Consider the following 25,799-nt stretch of genomic DNA (forward strand, 5'->3'; position numbering starts at 1 on the left):
ATAATAACTACCTAAAGAAATACTGTTAGTTTCCATATGAAGCTTTAATCTATGTAACAAATATATATCCAAATAATAGACAATAGGCAGATAATTTACAGAAATCTAAAGTGATAGAAATGTCAGACAAAAATAATTTTTGTTAGTAATAATTTTAATCATTGGGGAATGGAAAACTAATTTTGTATCATAAATCTACATTATGTTCTTTGAGCATATGTTCTTTTAAATGATACTTTTTTGGCGTTTTAAATTGACAAATTGAGCAAACTAATGAAAGTCCTTCATGTACTATCTTTTTGTGTCTAGTCAGGTCTCCTTTATATCCACCAACATAATCACACAAATCACAAGGCCATCTTATTCCCTCGTGCACCCTTTCAACATGCATCCTCAGATTATATGATGAATGGGTAGAATATTCACAGCCTTGTTCTTTACAAGAAAACTTTGTTGCGCTGCTCCCATGCTTCACTTCTTTATGTCTTCTCAGAGAAGATTCGGCTATAAAATCCTTTTCACATACATCACATGTATATCGGACTTTATGGTGCACACTCTATAAACACCAAATTCACATTTATAATTTTAAATAAAAGAAAACATAAATAAATTAAGCTTTCTAGGTAGGTAGGTGTATGAAGAAAAAAAATTTAAATGTGAATTTTCCTTGATATGAACTCCAAGCAAAGATTTTGTACTTGTGCTGAAATCACATTGGTCACACAAAAACTTTTTCTCCAAATGCCTATTTCAAAAGTATAGATAACATTTTTACGATTTAAATTTTGTCCAAAAATTAGCATAAGATATAGTTCCTTCGCCGGTTTGTTTCAAAGATCCATATTATACCACATTAATGCAATGCAACTGGCAAGTGAAACCCAAGTGCTCTTTTTTTGCTAATGTATTTTGTGTTGATTTCAATAATGGCACTTCCGCCTACCCCTTTTTAAACAGGAAGACAGACTGACAACTTACTTCTTGTATTCTAAACAATTGAATTTAGGCAAATGTTACATTCCTTGTTTTCATGTGATGATTCATGTTATGTTGGTTATGGGTGACATAATCACAATTCTCACACTCTAGTTTTTCAGTGCTATGCATACCTATAAAATAATTATTAGGTTTTATATGAACAACAGCCAGATTGATCCAAAACAGGTAAAAAAAATTATCTAGAAAATAATAAATTTTACCTTTAATATGAGTTCCCAGAGCACCAGCAGAATGAAATGATTTACCACAAATTGTACAAAGGGGCCGAGCTGTTTTCTTTTCTCTTTCCATCTTTTTATGTGTGTCATAAATATGTTTAGTTAGTCTAGCCTTTGACTTTGCCATGTGACTACATTGCGGGCAGGGATGGCTAGCTACATCGTGATCCTTGGCGTGGTGGATAAGATTCTGTCTGTCATATGAAGAATACTGACATTGATCACAGTGAAGCATTGTACCTACTTTATGAAGTTTAGCCATATGGTGCAGAAAATAGCGAAGCCTATCTAGTTCTTGTCCACAATCATTACATATCCATCGGTCATTTGTTCGTTTCATTCCATGATCAGTTGTCAAATGTCGGCCAAGTTTACCCTTTCCATGAGTTATTTTAAAGTGTAATTCGCACCAGGGACATTTTGTAAATTTTCTACCTCCACTCATATGATCCTCTAGATACACCCTTTTCTTAGCGATATAATCACATCTGGTACATTGATATGTATTACCAACATCTTGAGGTTCTATTTCATCCTCTTCCATAAATTCTTCCTCTTTAACAACCTCAGACTTTTCTTCCCCAGACATATTTGAGGAACTTCGTGAAAGTATATGTTTCCGCTTAAAATGTTCTTCCAAGGCCAATTTGTCTGTGTTAGAATAATGACACTTGTTACAAACATAGTGTTTTATTTCAGGATTTTCTCTTTCACAAATGTATTCTATACTTTTAATATCATGTATTTTTCGAATGTGAGTTTTTAATAAATAAGGTTTGTGATCTGTATAATCACACTGTTGACATTTATATTTTCCAGTTTCATGACATTGTTTGTGCTTTTTCAAGTATCTCAACTCTGTGGTGGAATATTTACAAATTTCACATTTATATCTACTTTCTTTATTCAAAAGCTTTTCGTCTAGTTCCTCATTCAAATCACTTCCTTGGTCAAATTCATCATAATAATCTGGGTAATAAGACATATGGCTTGCAGCTTTCTCAATTTCATCTTCTTTAATATCAGATTCGTGTTTGATCTCTGGAGGTTTATAATCGGTTTCTTCCTCGATTGAAAAATATGTTTTTCCTATGAACAGAACATTGATTTTAATAGTAAATTTAGATGAAAATATTACGTCTTTGAAAGATGCATATAAAACAAGAGTAAGATTATTATGTCTTGTAATTTTAAAACTACATGGTCAAAATTTAAATTCTATGAATTTGATGCTCTATAAATGCATGATAGGGGGCGGGCCTATTTTTTGGGTGATATCCTTATACTAAAGTAACAGGATGTGTGTCTGTTTGTTTGTGTGTTTGTACCGAAGGATCTCGCTAACCGCTGAACCGATCGGGTTCTCCTTAACAGGGTAGCTTCTCATAGGTTCTGGGAAGGTTTATAACTTTTTGGGGGGAGGGTACCACCACCCTCCTAAGAGAAATCGCCCCTAGTAAAAAATTACACTTCCCCAAAAACTTATTATAAATTTTTTTAAACTAAAAATAAAAATGTGGGTAGGAAACCCAACCCACCCCAAAAAAAAAAAAAAATTATCCTCCCCCTAAATTTTTTTACTTTTTCTTTTCAAATCTAATACCTATAACAATTGGATTATAAAATTTGACTCTCCCCTCCTCAAGTGCCCCTAGAGGCCTCTAGGGCCGTAGCCGCTAGTTAACTATATATATAAATAAGTATACTTTTTTGTATCTAGAGAAGGATTTCGTTAACTGCTGAACCGATATGGTTCTCCTTTCCAGTGGAGCTTTTATAGGTCCTAAGATGGTTTTAGGCTATTTTATATCCTTTTTACGACATTTGCCCAAAAAGGGTGCCCAAAATCACTTTTGGGCGCCCAAAACCCTTTTGGGCGCCCAAAACCCTTTTGGGCAATTTGGCCGCCCAATATTAAAAAAAGTGCCCAATTCGACACGTTAATATATGTTCTTGAGTTTTTTTTTTGTCATTTAGTTATTAATGTCTTACCTATAAAGTGTAGCGCATTAATTGAAAGCGTGAAAGAATCAACTGCGCTTTTCAGAGGGTCGATGACTTCCGTAAAATGTTTTGCAGTTTCATCATGATCTTTCACATCCCCAATATCACAAAGTTGTTGAGATAGTTCTATTGATTTCAAGGAGTTTAAATTAGCCTCAGTTATGGATTGAAATACTTGATCATATAATCCTTTATAAAGTGTAATATCATCCTGCTTTAAAAAGGTTTCTGACTTGATATCAATCTCATTTTTAACTTCAACCAGACTATTTGTGTTCTCTTGTATTATAACAGAATGATCCATCTAAAATACAAAGAATAATTAACTATCTATATAGGTATGATGGTCCAATGTTAATCACTAGAATTCTTCAAAAGTTTTACCTATTTTCTATTTTCCCCAACCTACTTTAAGATGGTTTTCGATAGAACTTGAACTTGTTAATAAATTCTAATTTTTAAGTAAGTTTTTTAATATAGTGCCTATAAGTACACAAACATATATATATATATACCTATTGTATATATTTTTCTTGTTACTAATTTGGACTTTCACCTATTATAATTTATGTGTTAAATATATTTTTATAGAAAATTATACAGTATGATCATTTATAGTAAAAATTAATTGCATATTTAACCAAAAAAGATAATTATATTTTTTTGTTTATTTTAATTTAGCTTTTTCCAAGCTTTTTTTATTTACATTGCGCATATGCCGCTGAACTAATAATTATTTTAATAACAATAAAAAATGTAAGACGATTTTTGTCTGTATAAAAAATGTGCGGCATTCTGCATACAGACATTACCGGGAGGATAAGCTGCCAACACTATACCATTCTGACCACAAATATTGGTGCAGGAAGCAAAATCACAAATAAATTGAGTTTATACTATTTTTAACTTGTAGTTAAATACAGTGTGTTTTTTTATGAGCACTTTTTTGAAAGCAATTTTACCCCACTTATAGTTATCAGAATTAAATGATTAATGGCTTATTTTCTTCGATTTTTAAGGGAAATTATGAAACAACAAAAAAATTACAGTTTTTGTTGAAAAAGTACAGTAAAGTTGAAAATTAAAAACTTAGGTGTCAACATCTAAAAATGGTTTTAGCGCATTTTTCTTATGCTCAAATAATCAACCTTTTGCAAGAATGGCTGCTAAACACTTCAAAGTTGAGATATAGAGCTAAAAATGTATACAGATACTATTAGGGACATGTACTAGAACATATTAAAGTTTGAAGGTCCTATCTCAACCAGGGAGGGAGTACTGGCCCCCCAAAGTCGACTATAGAAAATCCATTTTTTTAAGAAAAATGCGCTAAAACCATTTTTATATGTTGACACCTAAGTTTTTAATTTTTAACTTTACTGTACTTTTTCAACAAAAACTGTAATTTTTTTTGTTGTTTCATAATTTCCCTTAAAAAACGAAGAAAATAAGCCATTAATCATTAAATTCTGATAACTATACGTGGGGTAAAATGGCTTTCAAAAAAGTGCTCATAAAAAAAACACACTGTAGAATATTTGAATAGCAGCATAAAATGAAAAAACTTAAAAGTTCTCAACAAATGGCATTGAAAATTTATATTTAATAATTTGGTTTGAATTCAATAATAAAATTGGCAACTTGGTCAAATTGTTATTTGCCTGTCTCGGGAAGCCAAGCCACTGCTTGGGCCTAGAAGCTTGTGAAATATGTTAACATTTCATAAACAAGTTATAAATACAAATAATTATAAAATGCTACTAAATTATCATATGATAATTTTATTATTGTGGAAAAATATTCATGTGAAAGTAAGCATTTAATTGAAATATTTTAGGATTTGTTAAATAATTAGGTATAAAGTAAGTTAAAAAACAATTTTTATTTTGTAATCCGATATATTATTAATTAATTGTAATACTCGGGTCTTTATGATTAAGGATTTATGTTCTAGATCAAATATTTAAGCTGAAACAGACCAATCATAACAGAACCAAAAACGATGAGTTCATTAACTGCACTATTGGAGAAGGCGTTTGCCTTATCAGAAGTAAATCAAAGAAAGGTAACTTAAAATTTGTAATAGATTTTATAAAAACTACCTAATAGATTGAACAATATCAGGGTTGGCATCTTGCAATACTCCACTTCCCACATGAATAGTTTATAATTAATCATTCATAGACCAATAACATACTTATAGCTGTTTATATGAGATCGAGCGAACGAACACACAACTTACTTTATTTTATGCCCTTCCCCCCCTGATATAGCCTAAACTTACCTTTAGAAGTTTACGAGCAAACACACAAACATACAACCTAATGCTTTTATATTTCTGTACCCCCCTGTTACGCATCTTATATATTACCTACCTTTTGTCAGATTAGGATCAATCCGAATTTGTTAAATGTCTTTCAGAATATAAAACTGCACACCATTACTGGGGGGTATTTATTTAGAATTAACCTTAGCTAAATAAAGAGTTATACAAATATTTCTTCTTCTTTGAATACAAACAGTTTTATTAGTCAAACTATGTTTTAGATTGGATGTTTGGTGGGAGCAGCAATTGCAGATGCCGCTTCACGACCTCTTCACTGGGTTTATGATTTGTCTCAGCTTGATAAGGTTATTACTTTTACTGCAAGAGATATTTGTGTTTGAGTAACAAAGAATTGTTTTGTTATTTTATTTCTTGCAATTTTATATAGGTATAAAGTTTGTTAGGTATAAATGTTTTAGGGTTGGCAATCCGGAATCCGCCCAATTTTTGGCCAATTTTGGAATCCGGATCTTGAATCTGTTTTTTAATAACGGATTCCGGATTCTTATTTGGTAGGCTAAAATTAGCGTCTTGAGTTTTTTCTTTCAACTCCTCCTCTTTGAAGGCAAAGATTTTCATCATTATATATATTATCTTTAAAAATCTGGTTCGATTCTCGGAAGTGAATTATAGAGAACACCAAGAACATTGTTTTTTAGGACATATGTAGCACTTAATTAAAAAAAAAAGGGGGGGGGAGGCGGATGTGCCACTTTTTGAAACCAAAACTAAAAGACAACAAAGGAACTCGACTAAAAAAAGAGTTACAGGTCTGAGATTTTGCATGGCAGTTGCTTTATAGGGGTACAATATGGAACTGTGAAGAAACGGCGGCGCAACCGCCGAAAACCGCCGTTTCCCACTGATTTTTTTTTTGCAATTTCTCGGCGGTTTTCGGCGGTTGCACCGCCGTTTCTTCACTGTTCCATATTGTAACCCTATAAAGCAACTGCCATGCAAAATCTCAGACCTGTAACTCTTTTTTTAGTTTAGTTCCTTTGACTTTTAGTTTTGGTTTCAAAAAGTGGCACATCCGCCTCCCCCCTTTAAAATTCTTTTAAAATATTGCTAGAATCCGGAATCCGAATCCGGAATCCGCTAAAAATAAGAATCCGGAATCCGCAAGGAATCCGCCACATGTTTACATAATATTTTATCTTTGCTTATTTTTAGGCTTTAGCCAGTAGCCCTGAGACTCCAGAATTTTGGCCTGAAAGTGTGTCACCTTTTTATTCTTTGCCGACTGGAGAGAATAGTTGCTACTTTGATCAGGTTTCCTTAATTAAAAAAAATATTCTTTGTGTTTTCTTTTGGAAGGGTGTTGGTTTAACTTCCAAAATAGTTATAAACCTTCTTAAGTTATTTTTAAAATTTTCTCATTATCAGGCTTATGCAGTTATGACAAGTTTAAAGAACAAGAAGGAGTATGATTTTAAAGATATATGTAGCGAATTTGAAAAACAGCTAGGACCAGGTTCCAGATATGACATGAAGGTATATTTGCTTTATTTCATCAAGTATTAAGATTTTGTATTAATTAGTAATACGTTTTACTCAAGAAATAAATAAAATTCCAGGCAAGAGAAGAGTATATGCAATTGAGACGTGAAGGAAGAGTTCAAGGACCTATCAAGGTATACATGGGGGCCCGGGGGGGGGGGGTCGGATCTGACACTTTTGCGTAAACAGGGTGCATAGGCTTTGTCTTAGGAGTGAGAGGATAGGTTATTAAAGAAAAAAGTTTATTTTTATGGTGTATTTTTCTTTAAATATTTGGACTTGGCCTCCAGGTTTAGGTGCTGCAGGCTTTCAGGTTTTCTCTGGACAGGTAAAAATAAAAAAAAATTAGTTAAACTTATTAAACAAAATATGCTTCTTTTATCTTCAAATATGTTTATAACATTCAAAAGGATGCATATTTTTTTATAATTTTACTTCTAACTCTTCAAAAAAAAATAAAATTTTTCAGTTGTGTTCTAGTTCTCAAGCAAGCAACACATAATTAGTTTGACCGCTATAATCCTATTCATGTGAATTACAGTTAAACTAGTAGGGTGACACAAAATTTTTATTTCTAAAAAAATGGCCAAGAAAGTTGATGTCGAGGTAGTGAAAGATGTATTGAAGAAAATAGGAAGAGAAATGTGTGAAGTCGATGTTAATAACAACAAAGCACTTTTAAACTACCTATTTATTGTTTGCCAGCACATAATTTCCACTAGTGGATCAGAGTGGAAAACTGTTGGCAAAGATGGCAAATGCACAAATCTGAAGGATGATGTGAAGACTACTAAGGCTGAGGCTAAAGAAGCGTTGAATACGGCAGATTACTCATTGCAACGTAATCTTAAGGGCAACTTTATACTTACTAGCCCGCCTAATGTTGAAAAAGGATGGAAAAGTCTCTTTGAACCCCATGATGAACAGGACACAAGAACTCTGACAGAAAGGACATTAGATCTTGTCCAGGAGTGCTACGGAGTCAGAATTCCTGAATCTGACATAACAGCAGTACATGAACTAAAAAACAACTCAGTCCTGCTAAAAATTTGGAACAGAAAAAATGGGTCACCCTATTTTGGTTTCCGCTGTCAAAAGAGGAGGAGTAAAGAAGTCAGATATACCGAAAAATGGAGGCGGGGATATGCGTGGGGAGGGGGTCAAGAATGAGGGGTATGGGGACCAGAAGGAGGGGGAGGATATGACCAAGAAATGTGACTCTTCACATCCTGGACCGAAGGTAAAGTCATACTTTCCCAGACAAAGGTTCTTCATAAACTTCCAACTAACTAAAAATCGTTATAAGATTTTAGGTCATATCAAATTTCTAAAGAAAAAAGGATCCATTCACAAATTTGATACAAACCAAAATGGAGACATTAACATGACTGTCAAAGAAGGCGAAAAACCCGTATGGCTAACTTACTATCCCAAAAGTGAAAATTCATTTACTTACACCATAAGTGATATCGACAGCTATCTGCCTAAACATGTTGGTGTTAAATCTGATATAAAGCCAAAATATGTGAAAAAGAATTAAATTGATTCTAAATTCAAAAATCATTCTCTGATATCAAATCTAATATATGTCTAAACTAACGTCACCACTCTACACTTTATCTCTATTGTATGTCACTAATCTCTTACTATATGATAATCAAGTTTACTTTTTTGGGGTTTAATAGTATAACTTATAAAATTAATTTTCCAAATTGGCACTTTTTAATTGTAAAATTTAAACTTATCTGTTATTATAGGGCCTTGATGATGATATAGATTTAATTTCAAGTAATGGTCTGAATGAGCTTATATTGAATAGTGATTTTGGGCATAGTTGTAAGTATGTTGATAAAAATGAATTTAAATCGCTAGTTAGTAATAAAAGTGAAAATTTTTCCGTTTTAAGCTTAAATATTCGCAGTATTTCAAATAAATCAAATGATCTTAGAGACTTGATAGATGAAACCAAAAACAAAGACTTTAATTTTTCTTGTTTATGTGTCCAAGAGACGTGGGGAATCAAAAATCAAGATTTAGTCTGTCTAAATAATTATAATCTAATCTCAAAAGATAGGGAAGTAAAGAGGGGAGGGGGTTTGGCTATTTATTTATCTAACTTAAAAAACTATGAAATTATCAAAGAATTCTCGTGCTTTAATGACAATTTTGAATCTCTAATAATTAAAGTTTACATTTCAAGAAACAAGTTTAAGATAATCGCAAATATTTATAGAATACCTAATAGCAATATACAATTTTTTTTTGATTGGCTTAACACAACTCTAACTTCTCTCAAAATTATGAATGCAGAAGAAATAATTCTTTGCTCTGACTTAAATATTAATCTGCTTAAATATAATGAACATTCTCCAACCAACGACTTTTTAAATATGTTAATCTCTCATTCTTTTTTACCAGTTATTACATTACCTAGCAGAATTACACCAACAAGTGCCACTTTGATTGATAACATTTTTACAAATAAAAGGATGGATAATTACAATGCCGGACTTATTTACTCAAGTCTATCTGACCATCTCCCAATATTTTACTTAAATGTTAGTAATCCTAAGCAAAACAAAGATTCTTTTTTACAAAAAAGAAATATGTCTAATGAAAATACTGAAATATTTAAGCAATCCTTATCCTCTTTTGATTGGTCTGACATAACTACAGATTGTAATCCAGAGAGTGCCTTTGAAAACTTTTCTAATGTTATCAACGAAAACTTTGAAAAATGTTTCCCTTTTAAAACTATAAAACCCAACAAAAGAGTTATCCCCAAAAATCCCTGGATGTCTCCAGCTTTACTAAACCTAAGAAAGAAAAAAGAAATGTTATTAAGACAAAAATTTAAGGATAAAACCGTTGATAGCAACAGAAAATTTGTCATTGCAAATAATATTTATAAATCTGCAGTTAGGAAAGCCAAAAAAGAGTACTATTTTTCTAAATTCAATGAATTTTCATCTAACATGAAAAAAACTTGGTCTACAATTAATCAACTTATTAACAAGAATAAAAAAACGCATTCTATCCCAAATCTTTTTACTGATGATAACAGATCTTATGAATACTTCAAGATATTTGTGAGGGTTTTAACAATTTTTTTATTAATGTTGGTCCCAGCCTAGCAGATGAAATTCCATTTTGCGAAAATGATTTTAATGACTACCTTGGGGTTCCAGTAAATGAAAATTTTGTCTTTCAAAAAATCACCCCTCAAATAATTTTTTCTACTCTCAATAAGTTAAAACCTAAACTAAGCTGTGGACCTGACAATATTTCTACTAAACTTTTAAAAGAAATTATGCCAAGTATTATAGATCCTGTTGTTCACCTATTTAATCTTTCATTTAAACATGGCTTTGTTCCAAACAATTATAAATGCGCTAAAATTTTGCCAATCTTTAAATCAGGAAGGAATAATTCATTTGATAACTATAGACCTATTAGTATATTAAATGCCTTTTCTAAACTACTGGAAAAAATAGTTGCCTGTCAAATGTTTAAATACTTAAATAAGTTCAATATTCTTTATAAACATCAGTATGGATTTAGACTCAAGCACAACACAACACAGCCCTTAATTCAATTATTGAATAAAATAAACCAAGGTCTTGATTCTCAAACACCAGATATACACTGGGGTGCTTTATTGACTTAAAAAAGGCATTTGATACTTGCAATGTCCAAATTCTTTTAACCAAGCTAAACCATTATGGTTTTAAAGGTTTATCAAATAAATGGTTTCATTCTTATTTAAATAATCGTCCTCAATATGTAGAAATTAATGGTGTCAAATCATCTATTCAAAACATAACCCATGGAGTCCCACAGGGTAGTGTTCTGGGTCCTATACTGTTTTTATTATATATAAATGACTTGCCAAATGCAATTGATATATTTTCTTCACTTTTTGCTGATGACACAATTTTTGCACACAGTGATAGCAATTTAAAAAGATTAGAGGAGAGGGTTAACATTGAACTAGAAAAAGCTAAACTTTGGTTTCAAGCAAATAAACTTTCACTTAATGTTGCCAAAACTAAGTTTATGGTTTTTAGAACCAAACAAATGCAGTGTGTCCAAGATTCTCTAGTCATAAAAATTGGTGGTGAAAAGATTGAAAGAATTGGGAATGATTGTAATATTAAATCTTTTAAATTTGTAGGTGTTCATCTAGATGAGTTTATAACGTGGGAACACCATATAAACTCAGTTATTAACAAAGTATCTAGTGCTAATTTTGTATTAAATCAATTGAAAAAGTTTGCACCAACTAAAATTCGTAAATCTATATATAATTCCCTTGTAAAATTGCACTTGGAATTTTCTATTATAACATGGGGTAATGCTAAATGTGAGGGAATGAATAGATTATTATTAAAACAAAAGCAATCTGTGAGATATGTCGCTAATGCAAAGTACAATGCTCATGTAGATCCATTACTTGAAAAACTTGATTTACTTAAACTTGAAGATATTTATGACTGTTAATATAGGTAGCTTTGTAAAAAGTTTCCTTACAGGACAAATGCCAGACTCATTCAATAATATTTTTGAACCAATGTTATCCAACAGAGTAATGAAATTAAAAGTACCTTTACCTAAACATAAAGCTCTAGAAACTTTTCCTAATGTTTGCTTTGTTAAAATATGGAACAACCTAGACACTGCTATAAGGTGTGCTGAAACTAAAAATTCCACTAAAAATCTCATCAAAAAGAAAGCTTTAGATAAATATAAGAGTTTTAATTGTAATAAGCAAAAATGTTTTGTCTGTAAAAATAATTAAAATTTGCCTTAATTTACTATAAAAATTTTAATTTCTCTAACCCCATTGTATCATAGTGTAAATAGCATCATTAATACCTTACTATTTATTTATACTATTTAAACCTATTTATATGTTATATGTATGGTGCATTATTTGCCAAATGTACCACTTTTCTGCACTACCTCTCCGATTTTGTTAATACTCTATATTTTGGTCCGTTGGGTAATTCAAGGATGCTGGATGGCCAAAAAAAAGTTTCAGAGTCCCTGGATGTCTAGATATCTAGCTATCTATGAAGGTAGGTAACAAAAATTTAAAAAACACCCATTTTTTCACAATTTTAAAAATTAATTTTTTCATCAATCTTACATCTAACCTATACATTTTATACACCAAAATGATCGTTTATTCATGTAAAAAGCTCACATAATGCTATTTTGGCCAAAACTCTAATTTTACAGGGTGTCCAACAAAAAGTGTATTTTGGATATCTAGCGTAATACCCAAAATACCTGTCCGAAAAAAATCATTTTTTTTGGCTTAAATCCTGTGTTTTATCTGTGGGCATATGTGGTATATGACCGTTCAGAGGACCCGGGACTATAAGGTTGTCAAATTTCATTTTGGAACACCCTGTAAATGTAATTTTTGTGTCTGTAGAGCTAAAACTTGGTCCAAATTGGCTATTTTTTTCAAATTACTCTAATATGTGTCTTAGTATGTTTGGCCATAGTGTTTTCTGACCAGATCAATATTTTTCTATTTTTTGGACACCCTGTATTTTCAAAAAAAGAGAAAAAAATTTTTTTTTTTTGTTTAAATTTTTTTTCTATTTTTAAGATACTTAAAACTGTCATATAGATACAGATTTTGACTAATAACAATAATATTTGCCTATTTTACAAATTTTTACACTTTTGGGACACCCTGTGCATGTTTTTGAAAAATGATGGTTTTTGTCCATTTTTGGGAGGAAGGAGTCGTTTTAAGGCCATAGACTATTTCTTCATTTTTGTAGAACTTTTCAAGATACATCATTTGTTATTTATGCAAAAAGCGCAAAAACCGAACCGTTTTGCCGTTATTCACTGCCAAAGGCGGAATTTTTTACGTTTTTTGCCGTTCCCGAGGATTTAATGCGCATTTTAGGTAGGAAGACGTTGATTTTTCAAGATAACTGTAAAATACTTTTATTTAGGCATTTTATTTTACTAAATTTCATGTGAAGTAAAAATTTTTGTATATCCAACCGATTTTTGTCAAAAGGAATTTCAAATGCACATGGTTTATGTTTCTTATATTACTTATGTTATAGCAATTATTTATATTATATACACTTCATTTTCTTGTTTTAACAATTGAAATCCATCTCGACGAAAAATGGTTAGCTGCACAAAAAATTTGACTTAATACGAATTTTAGAAAATTAAATTTCCTAAATAAAAGTATTTCAGAGTAATCTTGAAAAATCAACATCTTCCTACCTAAAATGCGCATTAAATCCTCGGGAACTGCAAAAAACGTAAAAAATTCCGCCTTTGGCAGTGAATAACGGCAAAACGGTTCGGTTTTTGCGCTTTTTTGCATAAATAACAAATGATGTATCTTGAAAAGTTCTACAAAAATGAAGAAATAGTCTATGGCCTTAAAACGACTCCTTCCTCCCAAAAATGGACAAAAACCATCATTTTTCAAAAACATGCACAGGGTGTCCCAAAAGTGTAAAAATTTGTAAAATAGGCAAATATTATTGTTATTAGTCAAAATCTGTATCTATATGACAGTTTTAAGTATCTTAAAAATAGAAAAAAAATTTAAAAAAAAACAAAATTTTTTTTTCTCTTTTTTTGAAAATACAGGGTGTCCAAAAAATAGAAAAATATTGATCTGGTCAGAAAACACTATGGCCAAACATACTAAGACACATATTAGAGTAATTTGAAAAAAATAGCCAATTTGGACCAAGTTTTAGCTCTACAGACATAAAAATCACATTTACAGGGTGTTCCAAAATGAAATTTGACAACCTTATAGTCCCGGGTCCTCCGAACCGTTATATACCACATATGCCCACAGATAAAACACAGGATTTAAGTCAAAAAAAATGATTTTTTTCGGACAGGTATTTTGGGTATTACGCTAGATATCCAAAATACACTTTTTGTTGGACACCCTGTAAAATTAGAGTTTTGGCCAAAATAGCATTATGTGAGCTTTTTACATGAATAAACGATCATTTTGGTGTATAAAATGTATAGGTTAGATGTAAGATTGATGAAAAAATTAATTTTTAAAATTGTGAAAAAATGGGTGTTTTTTAAATTTTTGTTACCTACCTTCATAGATAGCTAGATATCTAGACATCCAGGGACTTTGAAACTTTTTTTTGGCCATCCAGCATCCTTGAATTACCCAACGGACCAAAATATAAAGTATTAACAAAATCGGAGAGGTAGTGCAGAAAAGTGGTACATTTGGCAAATAATGCACCGTATATATCCAATTTAATTATCTGATTAAAATTTCTATGTAGCTAGAAACATTAAAAAATCATTTGAATATGTTTGTCTTAAATCGGTACTTTCAGCTTTTGCAACGGCCAACCCAGGTTATGAAAGTACCAAACTATGCATAAAATTTTGTAAATATGTGTAAGAAATATTATTATCATTTTGTATGCTTATGTTGAAATACATCTATCTATTTTTAACTGTCCAGAGACAACCTGGAGGCTAATAAAAGAAAAATGCACCCCAAAAGTAAACTTTTTTCTTTAATAACCTATCCTCTCACTCCTAAGACAAAGCCTATGCACCCTGTTTACGCAAAAGTATCAGATCCGACCCCCCCCCCCCTCCCCTCCCTTAAAAATATTATTAATTATCTTAAATGGGGACATTAAATTAGATTTTTTATTTGCTTACTACATTTTTGCTTTAGGGTAAATGGTTACATGGAGGTATGATAAAGTTCTTTGATAATATGAAGGCTGGAAAACAGTTTGGAGATTCTCAAATCAAGGTTGATTTTAATTTTTGCTTCTTCAATGTAGGTAAACGCTTTTTATTGCAAACTTTCAATATCAAGTTCTTACCTAATGAAATAAATCTAAAAATTTAGGAAACTGACGGATTTTGTTGTGCTTTGCCTGTTGTTGTAAAATATGCTGGGGACTCAGGACTAATGGACAAAGTTTTGCAGGTAACAGAATTTAATCTTTTGTTAATAGTGCTGCTACTCAGGGATGGAGAGGACATTGGGCTGTTAATAAAAATGCAAACAGTTTGTTTCGGAACGCTTGCCTAGCCGTTCTCGAAATCTTATCTCCAAGCCCTCCGAATGACCAACATAGCGAAGTTTACAAATGTGTATTTATTACCATGAAAACAGTGAATCTAAAACAAAAATATGAAAATTAATTACATAATATTAATGGTTTATTATTTTTGTAAGATCGAGGTTGCGTGATTTCAATTTAATTAAAAATATAAAATTTCTAAAAAACTTTAAATTGGCACGAAACATATTAAATAGCATCAGAAATTGATAATTTTAGATTCAAATGATCAATAAAATTAAGGAAAATATTCGTATGTCAAAAGTTAGCAGTTAAATGGTCTATTTGTTGAAAAATTAATGTTTTAAATTTCTTCGTAAAAATATACCATACTACACTTATTATTAAGAATTAAAGATAAATTCTTACCACATATGATGTCAAACTAAGCAGGAAGGCTTATTTGAGATCTTCCACAGATTAGAGCGCATGTATATTCAACCAATACATTATTTTTATTCACGTAGCTCTTCACATGGGAATCATTAAAGGAAAAATGCGCGTCCTTTTGTTTGTTTACAAGCGACGCGCGGAGATAGTTAGGAATGCCGCGTAACACACTCATTCTCTGGTGTAAGGAAAAGGGAATTAATGGGTTCGAACTTGCCAGGGAATACAAGAAAAATCATTCCAACACACACCCGTCTAGTCACTGGGAATCGAACACAATAACTCATCTTAACATCATGCGTGCAGACAGTGTCCACAAAATCACAATCTCATAACGCATAAATTACAAGAGTTTAAAATGGCATGGCCATCAGGCCTAAAATTAATTATGGTAACTTACGAACACCACAATAACTCAAACCGACTCCACTACCACATAAGGATAGGAATAAGGAATGGGAAAAGCATTCAACATTCATGAAATGCACATTTACCACTCACACATCTCATTATATCATGGCCTCATAATCTCAATTAAAGTTAGAATTACAGACCATGTAATTGCGAATACATGAATTAATAATCAATAGTACCTAAACTTTGATTAGGTACCTACATAATAATAGGCAATGATTTTTATATTAAAAATCGCATCAATAATTAAGTAATCAACTCAAACTTTTAAATCAAAAGAAAGAAAGATTAAATAATGACATTTTTTCTACTAAATCTTTTTGCTAGAAAAGAAAAGTAAAATTTCATAAAAAACTTCTCAAAAATTAGCATTTTCTCCAGCGGAAAAATATTCGGGCTTACATTTAGACATTCTTAGATAAGATAGGTAAGATCCTTAAATCTAACATGTTCTAATAAAATAGATACTTAAATCTAAATAAAATATGACTGTAAAAATCATCAAACATCGGAAAATTAAAATTTCATAATTTAAATCTTCGTGAATCAAAATTGCGTAAAATAAAATTGCAATTGAAATATGCAAATTAAATTACCAAAATAAAACAAAAGCTCAATTATAAGAAAAGAACTTCTTTAAATGCTGAGTTTGCAATTTCTCTCTGTTTTAAGAAGAAAGCAACTTGTACATATTCATACAGTCAAAATTAAAGCAATTTGGGGCCTCAGTTAGAATGAACCCCTCAAGATACAAACTAACCAATCTTTCAAATATTAATAATGCCATGTTCCAGCTATCCTGACGGACGTTATGTCTTTCCATCACAATTTTTTGATACTGCATAATTTCCGACAGGATTTCTGGCGCAGGGCTCCATCAACTGAAAATAAACATAATTAGTGATGTTTAAATCAATCAAAAATTAAAAGAATCATGAATAATTCAAGAAACTTTAAAATCATCAATCAAAGCAATCGAAATAAAATTATCTTATGCTTTAGTTTTGCCGTTCTGTAGTATGTCTGGCCGAGGTAACAGAGCTAAGATACACTATAGAGCGGTCTTATTAAGCTTAAATCTTCGAACTCAAAGAATCTACTTAATTCAAAGCGAAAAAAATCTGCATTTTTCTTTAGATACATCGGTTAAAAGGTAAATAGAAATAATTTTAATATATATGTAATATTAAATTATCTATGTGATTATAATAAATCTTAAAGAAATATTTATATGATGTAAAAAAATCTCATTGTGTTACTTTTTTATCATATCGAATTTCAATCAAACAAGGATAAAAATGTTCGTATTTGCGTAGGTACCTAGGAAAATTTCCGCGAAAAAATCCCTGGTCCCGGAAAGACTTAAATCATTGAAAAAACTTGCGTAAACGTATAAATAACTTAAGTTTGCATTTCAAATGAAAAAATCTTGCGTCGATTTGAAAGTTTAAACGAAATTGCGTCAAAATTTGCGTTTTTTGTCTTTCGAAAAAATATCTGATAAATCTACCGTAAAAATAAAATTCAAAGTTAAACAAGAACGATACTTATACTAAACTTTGGGTAGATTGATCTTGAGCAGACGTCTTGCGGAAGTCTCGTTACTCGTGGCGGCTGCGTCATCTGATAATTTGAACTTGCAAACCACGGTCCTCCCACCTGGGCGCACTTCTTCCACACGCCCCAATCTGAACTTCTTCATCAAATTTGTGCTATCGTCGATCAGCACCACGTCTCCCGGCTCGAGCAGCACCTTGTTGCTGCGCCACTTGACGGACTTGAGTAGCTCAGGCATGAGCTGCTCCTTGTACACCTGATGGAACTGACGGGTCAACTCCTCCAAGTTCTCCAGCCTCCTGGTGATGGGCTCTTTACAACCTGTCTCGAAGGTGCAGATTGCATCGTTGGTCCTGCCGCCTAACAGATCAGCAGGTGAAATTATTCTCCAGCAATTGACGTCATCTCCTTGGGTGGCATAGGTCAATGGCTTAGAATTCAAGACTCTTGCAGTCTCAGCACACAACACCAATAAATCATTGAAGGTTACAGTAGCACCAGCCAACTTCTTGTTCAACACACGCTTGACCAGCCCAACCTGCCTCTCCACAGTACCTACGAACGAGTGTGCTGCGGTGGGCACAAGATGCCATTCAAAATGCATCCTGGTATCCTTCAAAAGTTCATCCATAATTCGTTTGGCACCAGCCATATTGGTGCCTCTGTCTGTAGTAACCCTTCTAGGCATATTGTAAAACGCCTGAAGTTTTCTCAAGCCGACCAGCACGGCTTCAGTTGAATAATCGGTCAACACATCAACAAACACAGCCTGTGTAAATCTACAGGCCACAATCAACAACCAAACTTTGTACTTGGTCTTGGAACTCCTGGTGCCAACGCCAGGCTTCGTAACTTCGATCGGCCCCGCAAGGTCCATATGCACCTCCTTGAAGGGCACAGAGGGCTCGACACGATCTGGCAGAATATTAGCAATTGCGGGACTCGAACGCTTGGCATATTCAATGGAACATGCAGCACAACTCTTGACCACTTTCATAGCCTCCATGCGACCATGTGTGATCCATGCATACCTGCGGCTTTGCGCCAACGTCTTACGATGGCCTCCATGCCCCAATTCATCGTGGGACTGTTGAAGGATGAGCCGCGCCAGCCTGTTGTGGCGGCTGAGCAAGACAACACCTGGGCTGTCCTTCATAATCTTCCTGGGGCCTCCAGCAGCGGCCTCAAGAGCCTCATCTCCTCTCCCGGACATTTTTAATATTGTAAATGTCCTAAGAGGATAACATCCATCATGACCCACTATGGGCCAACAAACCTGGACCTTGTGATGATAGGGTTGAAGGGAGTCGAATTTCCCCTCGGCGTCCATGGTCATCTCCTTCTCTTGGTTGAAGGAAGTCAAAAACAAGTCACAAACAGAATCCATGTATGTATTTGTGAAAGTATAGTTCTCATAATACCTAGAACTATCATTGTTGCTAACACCATCCTCAATTGTTGCAACGCCACGTTTCTTGACAAGCAGCGTTTTAAAGCAGTTGGCAGCCTTAAGAACTGCGGCCACAGTCCTCCTTGCCTGCCTGTAGGTCCTTCTTGCCAGGGACCTCCAGAAATCATTGTCCACCACCTGTGTGAACATTACCTTGAGCTTCGCCATCTTGGGATTTAGCTCGCTCTCGGGAATGGATGCATTTACCTCACCCGCCGTCTTAACGGGCCACTGGTCCTGTTCCAGGCGCAACCAGCTTGGACCATCCTGATATGTAGATCCAGGTTGTACATCCTCAATCGTACACAAACCACGCGTCGCCAGGTCGGCGATGTTGTGTTGGGTTGGAACCCATCTCCAATCTTCAGGGCTCGTCAACTGTTGTATCTCGGAAACACGATGACTGTTGAAAACATTTAGCATGACACTGTCACTGGATAATTGAGCCAGGGCACAGCTGCTATCACTAAAAAATACTTTGCCAGAAATGTTGAAAGGTAGGGCTCTGACAACAGTATCCACAAGCCTTGCCAAAATTAGACAACTAAGCATTTCTAACCTTGGTATAGACTCTATCTTCACTGGTGCGACACGTGACTTGGCGCAACACAAAACTACATCATATCCTCCAGGAACTGGCCATCTCAGGTAGGTGATGGCTGCATAGGCCTGGTTGGATGCATCGCAGAAACCAACAAGCATTGGAAGCCCCAACGGCTTATCAGGAACCATCGATCGTCTGAACGACACATTTCCAAGTGCCGAACGGTCCTGGAGGCTGGACACGAGCTCCGACCTCAACTCTCCAGGTATAACATCATCCCAGTTGCATCCATGTATGCAAACTGAGCGCAGACAAAGCTTGGATTTAAGCAGCAATGGCGCTGCTAGACCCATTGGGTCATAAAGTTGTTGCACAATTCTCCAAACTTCACGTTTAGTTATCAACTCAGGTAGACTTCTCCAGAGGTCCTCCAGGTCCAGATCCTCTAGTAACTTTCTACCCTTAATCTTCTCGCCGTGGTTGGCTCTGACAGGTAGGAACAACTTATCCTGTTTAGGGTCCCAAACAAGGCCCAGAACTTTTACACTGTCAACATCATCTCCAGAATAAACAACAGATTTAAACTTGAAATTGCCAGGTGCAATCATATCTTCCAGCTCTTGGTCCAGCTGGACAGCTTCAGGTTTACTGTTATGACCGCTCAAACAGTCATCCACGTAAGTACAAGTCTCCAATTTGACCGATGGAGGATCTTGATACAAAATAAATTCAGAACTGAGTGGTTGCTGAACATCTCTCCACACATCCTGCTGGGCTACAACGTCACAACCTCTAATCTTCTCAGATCCATAAACATCTTGAACATCCTGCTGGGAACGTCCACCAAAAATACGACCAGTGAGTCTGAGGGCGGTCACGGCCATATCGCCAGCCAAGGCCTCACCAAAGTTGATGGTTTTGGTGAGGTAGACCTCTGGCTCTCCATCAACTGTATCAGCGAAAAAAACACGTTTCAGCTGAGAATCTTCATAGGTAGCTAATAATGAATTGTAGAACTTCTGAATATCAGCCACGAATGCACACTTATAACTTCTGAACCGGATAAGATTGTGCATCAGAGTATATAATGGAACTGGGCCGTCCATCATAATACTATTGAGGCTTAGCCCCTTGCAGCAGAGGCTAGAATTGGCGCATATCCTCAACGGCGTGGAAATAGACTCTTTATATGCGCAGACTAGGCTCGAATAATACACGACTTAGTATAAGCTAGGTCTTCTGGCGAAGCTTTCTGATACACTCCACGAGACACAGCTTCTTGGAACACTTGGCAGAAGGTGTTGTATTCACCCTTTTTAATCATTCTCTGCCGGTCACGTAAGCAGATCTTATAGGCCTGCTCTGAATTATCAAATAACACACTTGGCGGCTGCTTGTAGGGATATGAGGCCGTCCAAATATGGTTCTCAAGATCTAATGTCAGACCTTCTTCAATCAGCTGCCGCTTACGCACGTCCAAGGCGGACTGCCCGGCGGCTATGGCGGCGCAATGACGGCAGTTCTTACAACCGCTGCACATTGATGGCGGCTGTATTCCCAAACTCTCAGTACTCAGGAACTCCATCTTGCTGACCTCCAACTTCACAGCTTTACAGGCGACAGGATTAGCAACAGTCCTGCCATCTGCAGACACAACTAAATAGCCTGTACCAAATAAGCTTCTGTACAGTCTAGAATCACCAACCATTTTATCTGCACACGGGAACATAGCTGGTGTTAAATGGCCGATAAGAATATCAATCTTACCGTCGACCATAGAAAAATTATCAGGCATCATGTTGAAAATGTCGGCGGCGGCTGTAGGATCAATAGAACGCAACCCTTCTTTAGTACCAATGCTGGGCACTACCGCCGCCTCCAGAATATGTGAATTCCGGTTGCGGTCAACCAAACAAATCTTGACTGTAGGACATGCTTGGCTCTTTCCATCTGCCAGAGAAATAGTAGCTGTGCGACCAGTTGATGGCAACTCTAACTTCTTGGCAATACTTCTAGAAATCAACGTCAAATTTGCTCCAGAGTCCCACATGGCATTGACGGTGACTTGACGTTTGTCAGCCGCCAATGCCGGGACCTGCTGCAACATCAGCATAAAATTGTTCTTGCTAAACAATTGTGATTCATACACTGCCGCAACTTGTCCACCAGCAACAGATTCGTGTAACAATGAATTATGAGGCTGGTTGCAACTGTCTATGGTACAGCTGCCAAGCTTATCGGCTCTGGGACAATCGGCCACCCGATGCCCTTTTTGTAAGCAGAGCAAACAGGCGCCTATCTTCTTGATGAAGACTTTGCGTTCAGGAACAGACATATCCCTAAACTTGGAGCACTTAAACAACAGGTGATCAGAGTTACAACCTTCCGACGGGCAAGGCTGTTTCTTCTTGGTCTTAGCTGGAGACCCAGGTTTACCAACGGCTGTAGCTGCGGCCGCAGGATTACCTTTCTTCTTGGAGGGGGTGTCTACATCGATTGAACACCTCATCAAAATGGCGCCACGCTGTTCCTCTATAATCTTCAACAGCTTAGGAATATTTGGGGTATCCATCGAGCCCAACGCCAGGTTGAGCTTGTCCTGGAAATCACGTGGCAACTTCTTGGATAACATCTCCAGAAGGATCACAGTCAACCACTGGCTTGTGGTGACTTCCTCATCATCATCATCTTTAGTCAGCTGCTCGAGCTGGCTAACTGCACCACCAAACTCTGCTAAGACTGTCACAATCTGGTTGGAGTCCGACGGTTTAGGCTTCTTCTCCCATTGGTTGAAAAGGCAGAGCATCTGACGTGTTTTGGACTTAAAACGTGCGTCGAGGTAAGCCCATTGAGATTCATGCGATTGAATCTGAATTAACTGAAGTCTCAACTCTTTATTTTTGCAGACCTTTTCACTGCTCAACAATAACTGTAAATATGACGGGTCCTGTCCTACAGTAAGCTTTTTAAAATTGTCCTTGAAACTTACGTAGGCTGACTCTGAGCCGTCAAAGCTTGGAAGAAGGCGTTCGTCGACACGATTCATATATCCTGGCGTGAATATAGAACCGGTGCCGAACTGTGGTGTGCCAAATGGCGACACAAATGGCGATGCTGTCGCAGCACCCGCCGTCGTTGTAGGCGGCTTCACAGGTTCAAGCTTAACCTCGGCCAGCCGTTTCATCAAAGCAGACAAAGTGTTTATAATTGGTTCTGGTAAGGGAAAGTATGACCCTTTAATAACTTTCACAATCTTTAAGCATCGATCATATAGTTCAGCCTTATGGTCAGGCAAATTATCACCAACTAAATCAACAACACTTTGAATGTCACTAAGCTCCTCCATAGCATCTAGAGCATCTTTCAGAGCGTTATAATCCTTTTGCACAGTAATTATATTAGAATAAATGTCACTAAACTCCTCAAGCTCTTGAATTCTCACACCAAGCTTGCTAAAACCGACCATAATGCTATCGAATGTCTCGAACTTGTCATGGACAAGGATTGACTCCTTAGTGAAATGTCTAACATCAAGCTCTGAAGATTCACTGACCAACTTCATCACTTTATTTAGTTCACTGGTTAGGGCCTCGACGGCTGGGCGTAGCCGCAATCCCAGTTGAGCGCCTTTATTCATTTTAGGACCCATGATTGTCACAATAATTAACTGTACTGATTACGATTATAATAATGCGTGGTAAGGTATCACAACCGACACATTCACAAAACTTCACAGATATTTTCTTAGCCGCATCTGTTCTGTCTTGTTTTCATTGTTTCGGAACGCTTGCCTAGCCGTTCTCGAAATCTTATCTCCAAGCCCTCCGAATGACCAACATAGCGAAGTTTACAAATGTGTATTTATTACCATGAAAACAGTGAATCTAAAACAAAAATATAAAAATTAATTACATAATATTAATGGTTTATTATTTTTGTAAGATCGAGGTTGCGTGATTTCAATTTAATTAAAAATATAAAATTTCTAAAAAACTTTAAATTGGCACGAAACATATTAAATAGCATCAGAAATTGATAATTTTAGATTCAAATGATCAATAAAATTAAGGAAAATATTCGTATGTCAAAAGTTAGCAGTTAAATGGTCTATTTGTTGAAAAATTAATGTTTTAAATTTCTTCGTAAAAATATACCATACTACACTTATTATTAAGAATTAAAGATAAATTCTTACCACATATGATGTCAAACTAAGCAGGAAGGCTTATTTGAGATCTTCCACAGATTAGAGCGCATGTATATTCAACCAATACATTATTTTTATTCACGTAGCTCTTCACATGGGAATCATTAAAGGAAAAATGCGCGTCCTTTTGTTTGTTTGGTGTAAGGAAAAGGGAATTAATGGGTTCGAACTTGCCAGGGAATACAAGAAAAATCATTCCAACACACAGTTTTTCCTCAACAGTTTTTCCGAACGAATACTTTATTTGTAGTTGCTGCACTTCTACTACGGTTGGATAAAATTGCCCCTATATTTGTTTATAATTTGTTTTTAGGTAACAAAGACACAATCAACTTGGCCAGTTGCAGTTTCTCATGCTCTAGTTGCATCCAAGATAGTTGAAGCTTTCATTCAGGCTAGTGCATTTTAAAAATAATAGATTCGTAATTTTTTATCTTGAGGCATTGTTATGATATGTTTTTACAAGAACATTATTTTATGATTTGCTTTAAATATTTTATGTTTATATTTAGAATGAAGCTGACGTTTTTGGATCAGTAAAAGAGGCAATCAAACTTGACTTTCCCGAAATCTATAAGGAATTAGAGATGATTGAGTCAATCCATTCAACTCCACATGTTCAAGCTGTAGGTTATGTGTTTGGAAGGCCTTGTTATAATCCAGGTATGTTACACTAGACTATTTAAAGCTTAATAATTGAAAAATGATGAAAATTCAAAACCTTCGTATTTGTAATTGCCCGATTTTTTACTTTAATATATGTATATTAGGTAATGAATTGTTATTTAGGATCATTTATGGGTGCCATCCACGCTGTTCAAACTTCTACAGGATTTGAAGATGCTGTTAGAAAGACCATAAAGGCTGGGGGGTGTAACTGTTCCAGATCTTTCTTTATTGGTGCTATGCTTGGTGCTAAAGTTGGAATAAAGGTATTAATTTAGCATTAGAGTAAATCACTAGAAGGGGAAGGGGTCAAATAACTGTATCTCTCCAACGCAGTGTCCATGTTCCGACTCTTAATTTGGCCATTGAAAATCAACCAATGGTATCGGTTATATTAACAAATCCAAGTAGCAGAAAACCATTTGGTAGCAGACAAAAAAGGTCATTGATAAATTGAGGGAGGTAGTTATCTGTATATACATCCATACTATAGAATTGTTAATTTAGCCTAAAATCTTTTATTTGTTTATGACACGCCATTTAAAAATCACCTTTTAACTTCTGTAAGGAAAAATTTAAAGATTTAGATAGGGCATACGTATTAGATTACTTTGCTAATTTTACATTAAATCCTCAAAAATTTTAGATAATTCAATTTATTTGTTAACTAATGGAAATCATTTTCTAGGGTCTGCCAGTTTCCTGGATTGAGAGAACTACATATGCAGAGGATGTTCTTAAGAATGCTATTGAGATGATTTAATTTAAATTGAGATTATTATTGTTTAAATTAATATAAGGTTTCCATGTGATTAAAAGCAAACTTAATTTTTATTATTTGAGATTTTTATTCATAATGATTATATGATTGTTAAATTTACAGATATAAAAATGTTGAAACGTCCAGGAATGCAGGGAGGATATCCAGGTATGGCCAAGCGTCCAAAGATGGATAGAAAATTCTCAGACAAAATTGGGTTTAGAGTTCTCTTACCCTCTAAGATGGCTGGATGTTTGATTGGCAAAGGAGGCTCTACAATTAACAAGCTAAGAGAAACCTACGATTGCAGTGTAAGTTTATCAGTATCATTCAATGGGGAGACAACTAATAAAGTATACATAGATGCATAATCCACACAACCACCGGCCACTAGTGCAGTGGCCTGGTGGAGACTCTTTCATCTGCTTGTAAATTGCTTTCTGTTCTTATGTATGGACTTGGCTGTGTTTATATTTCCGACGCTATTAGCTGATTTCAAAGACCCAATACAAAATCGGGACTGTAGACAGAGTTACATACATTATAGCACCATCAACACTGACAAAATTAAGAGTCAAATCACTATAGTAAAGTATCTTCCTAAATTTTCAGTAGTTTGACTATTCTGGAAAGGGTTAAAAGAG

The 25,799-nt window shown here is 34.7% G+C and overlaps 3 protein-coding genes across 5 annotated transcripts in view; 2 read left to right on the forward strand and 1 right to left on the reverse strand.

Annotated features, from left to right (window-relative positions):
• LOC145323576 (heterogeneous nuclear ribonucleoprotein K-like) overlaps positions 1 to 25,799 on the forward strand; it is a 156,733-nt gene that overhangs the window by 20,772 nt on the left and 110,162 nt on the right. For 2 of the 3 annotated variants that reach the window (XM_080165951.1, XM_080165952.1), the window contains exon 2: positions 25,277 to 25,466. The exons of the other annotated variant lie outside the window; for it this stretch is intronic. In XM_080165951.1, coding sequence (XP_080022077.1) covers positions 25,287 to 25,466 — 180 coding nt within the window. In that variant the 5' untranslated portion in view covers positions 25,277 to 25,286. The remainder of the gene's footprint in view (positions 1 to 25,276; positions 25,467 to 25,799) is intronic. 3 annotated transcript variants of the gene reach the window in all.
• On the reverse strand, positions 187 to 3,947 carry LOC145323570 (uncharacterized). The gene is made up of 6 exons (XM_080165944.1): positions 3,740 to 3,947; positions 3,213 to 3,528; positions 1,203 to 2,309; positions 1,024 to 1,112; positions 670 to 747; positions 187 to 559 (listed from the first exon to the last, which is right to left on the reverse strand). Exons 2-6 carry the CDS (start codon positions 3,526 to 3,528, stop codon positions 188 to 190), a joined length of 1,962 nt encoding a protein of 653 aa, XP_080022070.1. The 5' UTR covers positions 3,740 to 3,947; the 3' UTR covers position 187.
• LOC145323578 (crystallin J1A-like) lies at positions 4,762 to 25,287 on the forward strand. Its single transcript, XM_080165954.1, has 12 exons — positions 4,762 to 5,035; positions 5,179 to 5,289; positions 5,772 to 5,855; positions 6,724 to 6,822; positions 6,937 to 7,044; positions 7,128 to 7,184; positions 14,771 to 14,851; positions 14,951 to 15,031; positions 24,043 to 24,123; positions 24,242 to 24,392; positions 24,519 to 24,661; positions 25,084 to 25,287. The coding sequence occupies exons 2-12, from the start codon at positions 5,227 to 5,229 to the stop codon at positions 25,156 to 25,158; spliced, it is 1,023 nt and encodes a 340-aa protein (XP_080022080.1). The 5' UTR covers positions 4,762 to 5,035; positions 5,179 to 5,226; the 3' UTR covers positions 25,159 to 25,287.

The sequence above is a fragment of the Acartia tonsa genome, chromosome 7, assembly GCF_053477335.1.
Source record: "Acartia tonsa isolate MP-2025a chromosome 7, ASM5347733v1, whole genome shotgun sequence".
Lineage (NCBI taxonomy): Eukaryota > Metazoa > Arthropoda > Copepoda > Calanoida > Acartiidae > Acartia > Acartia tonsa.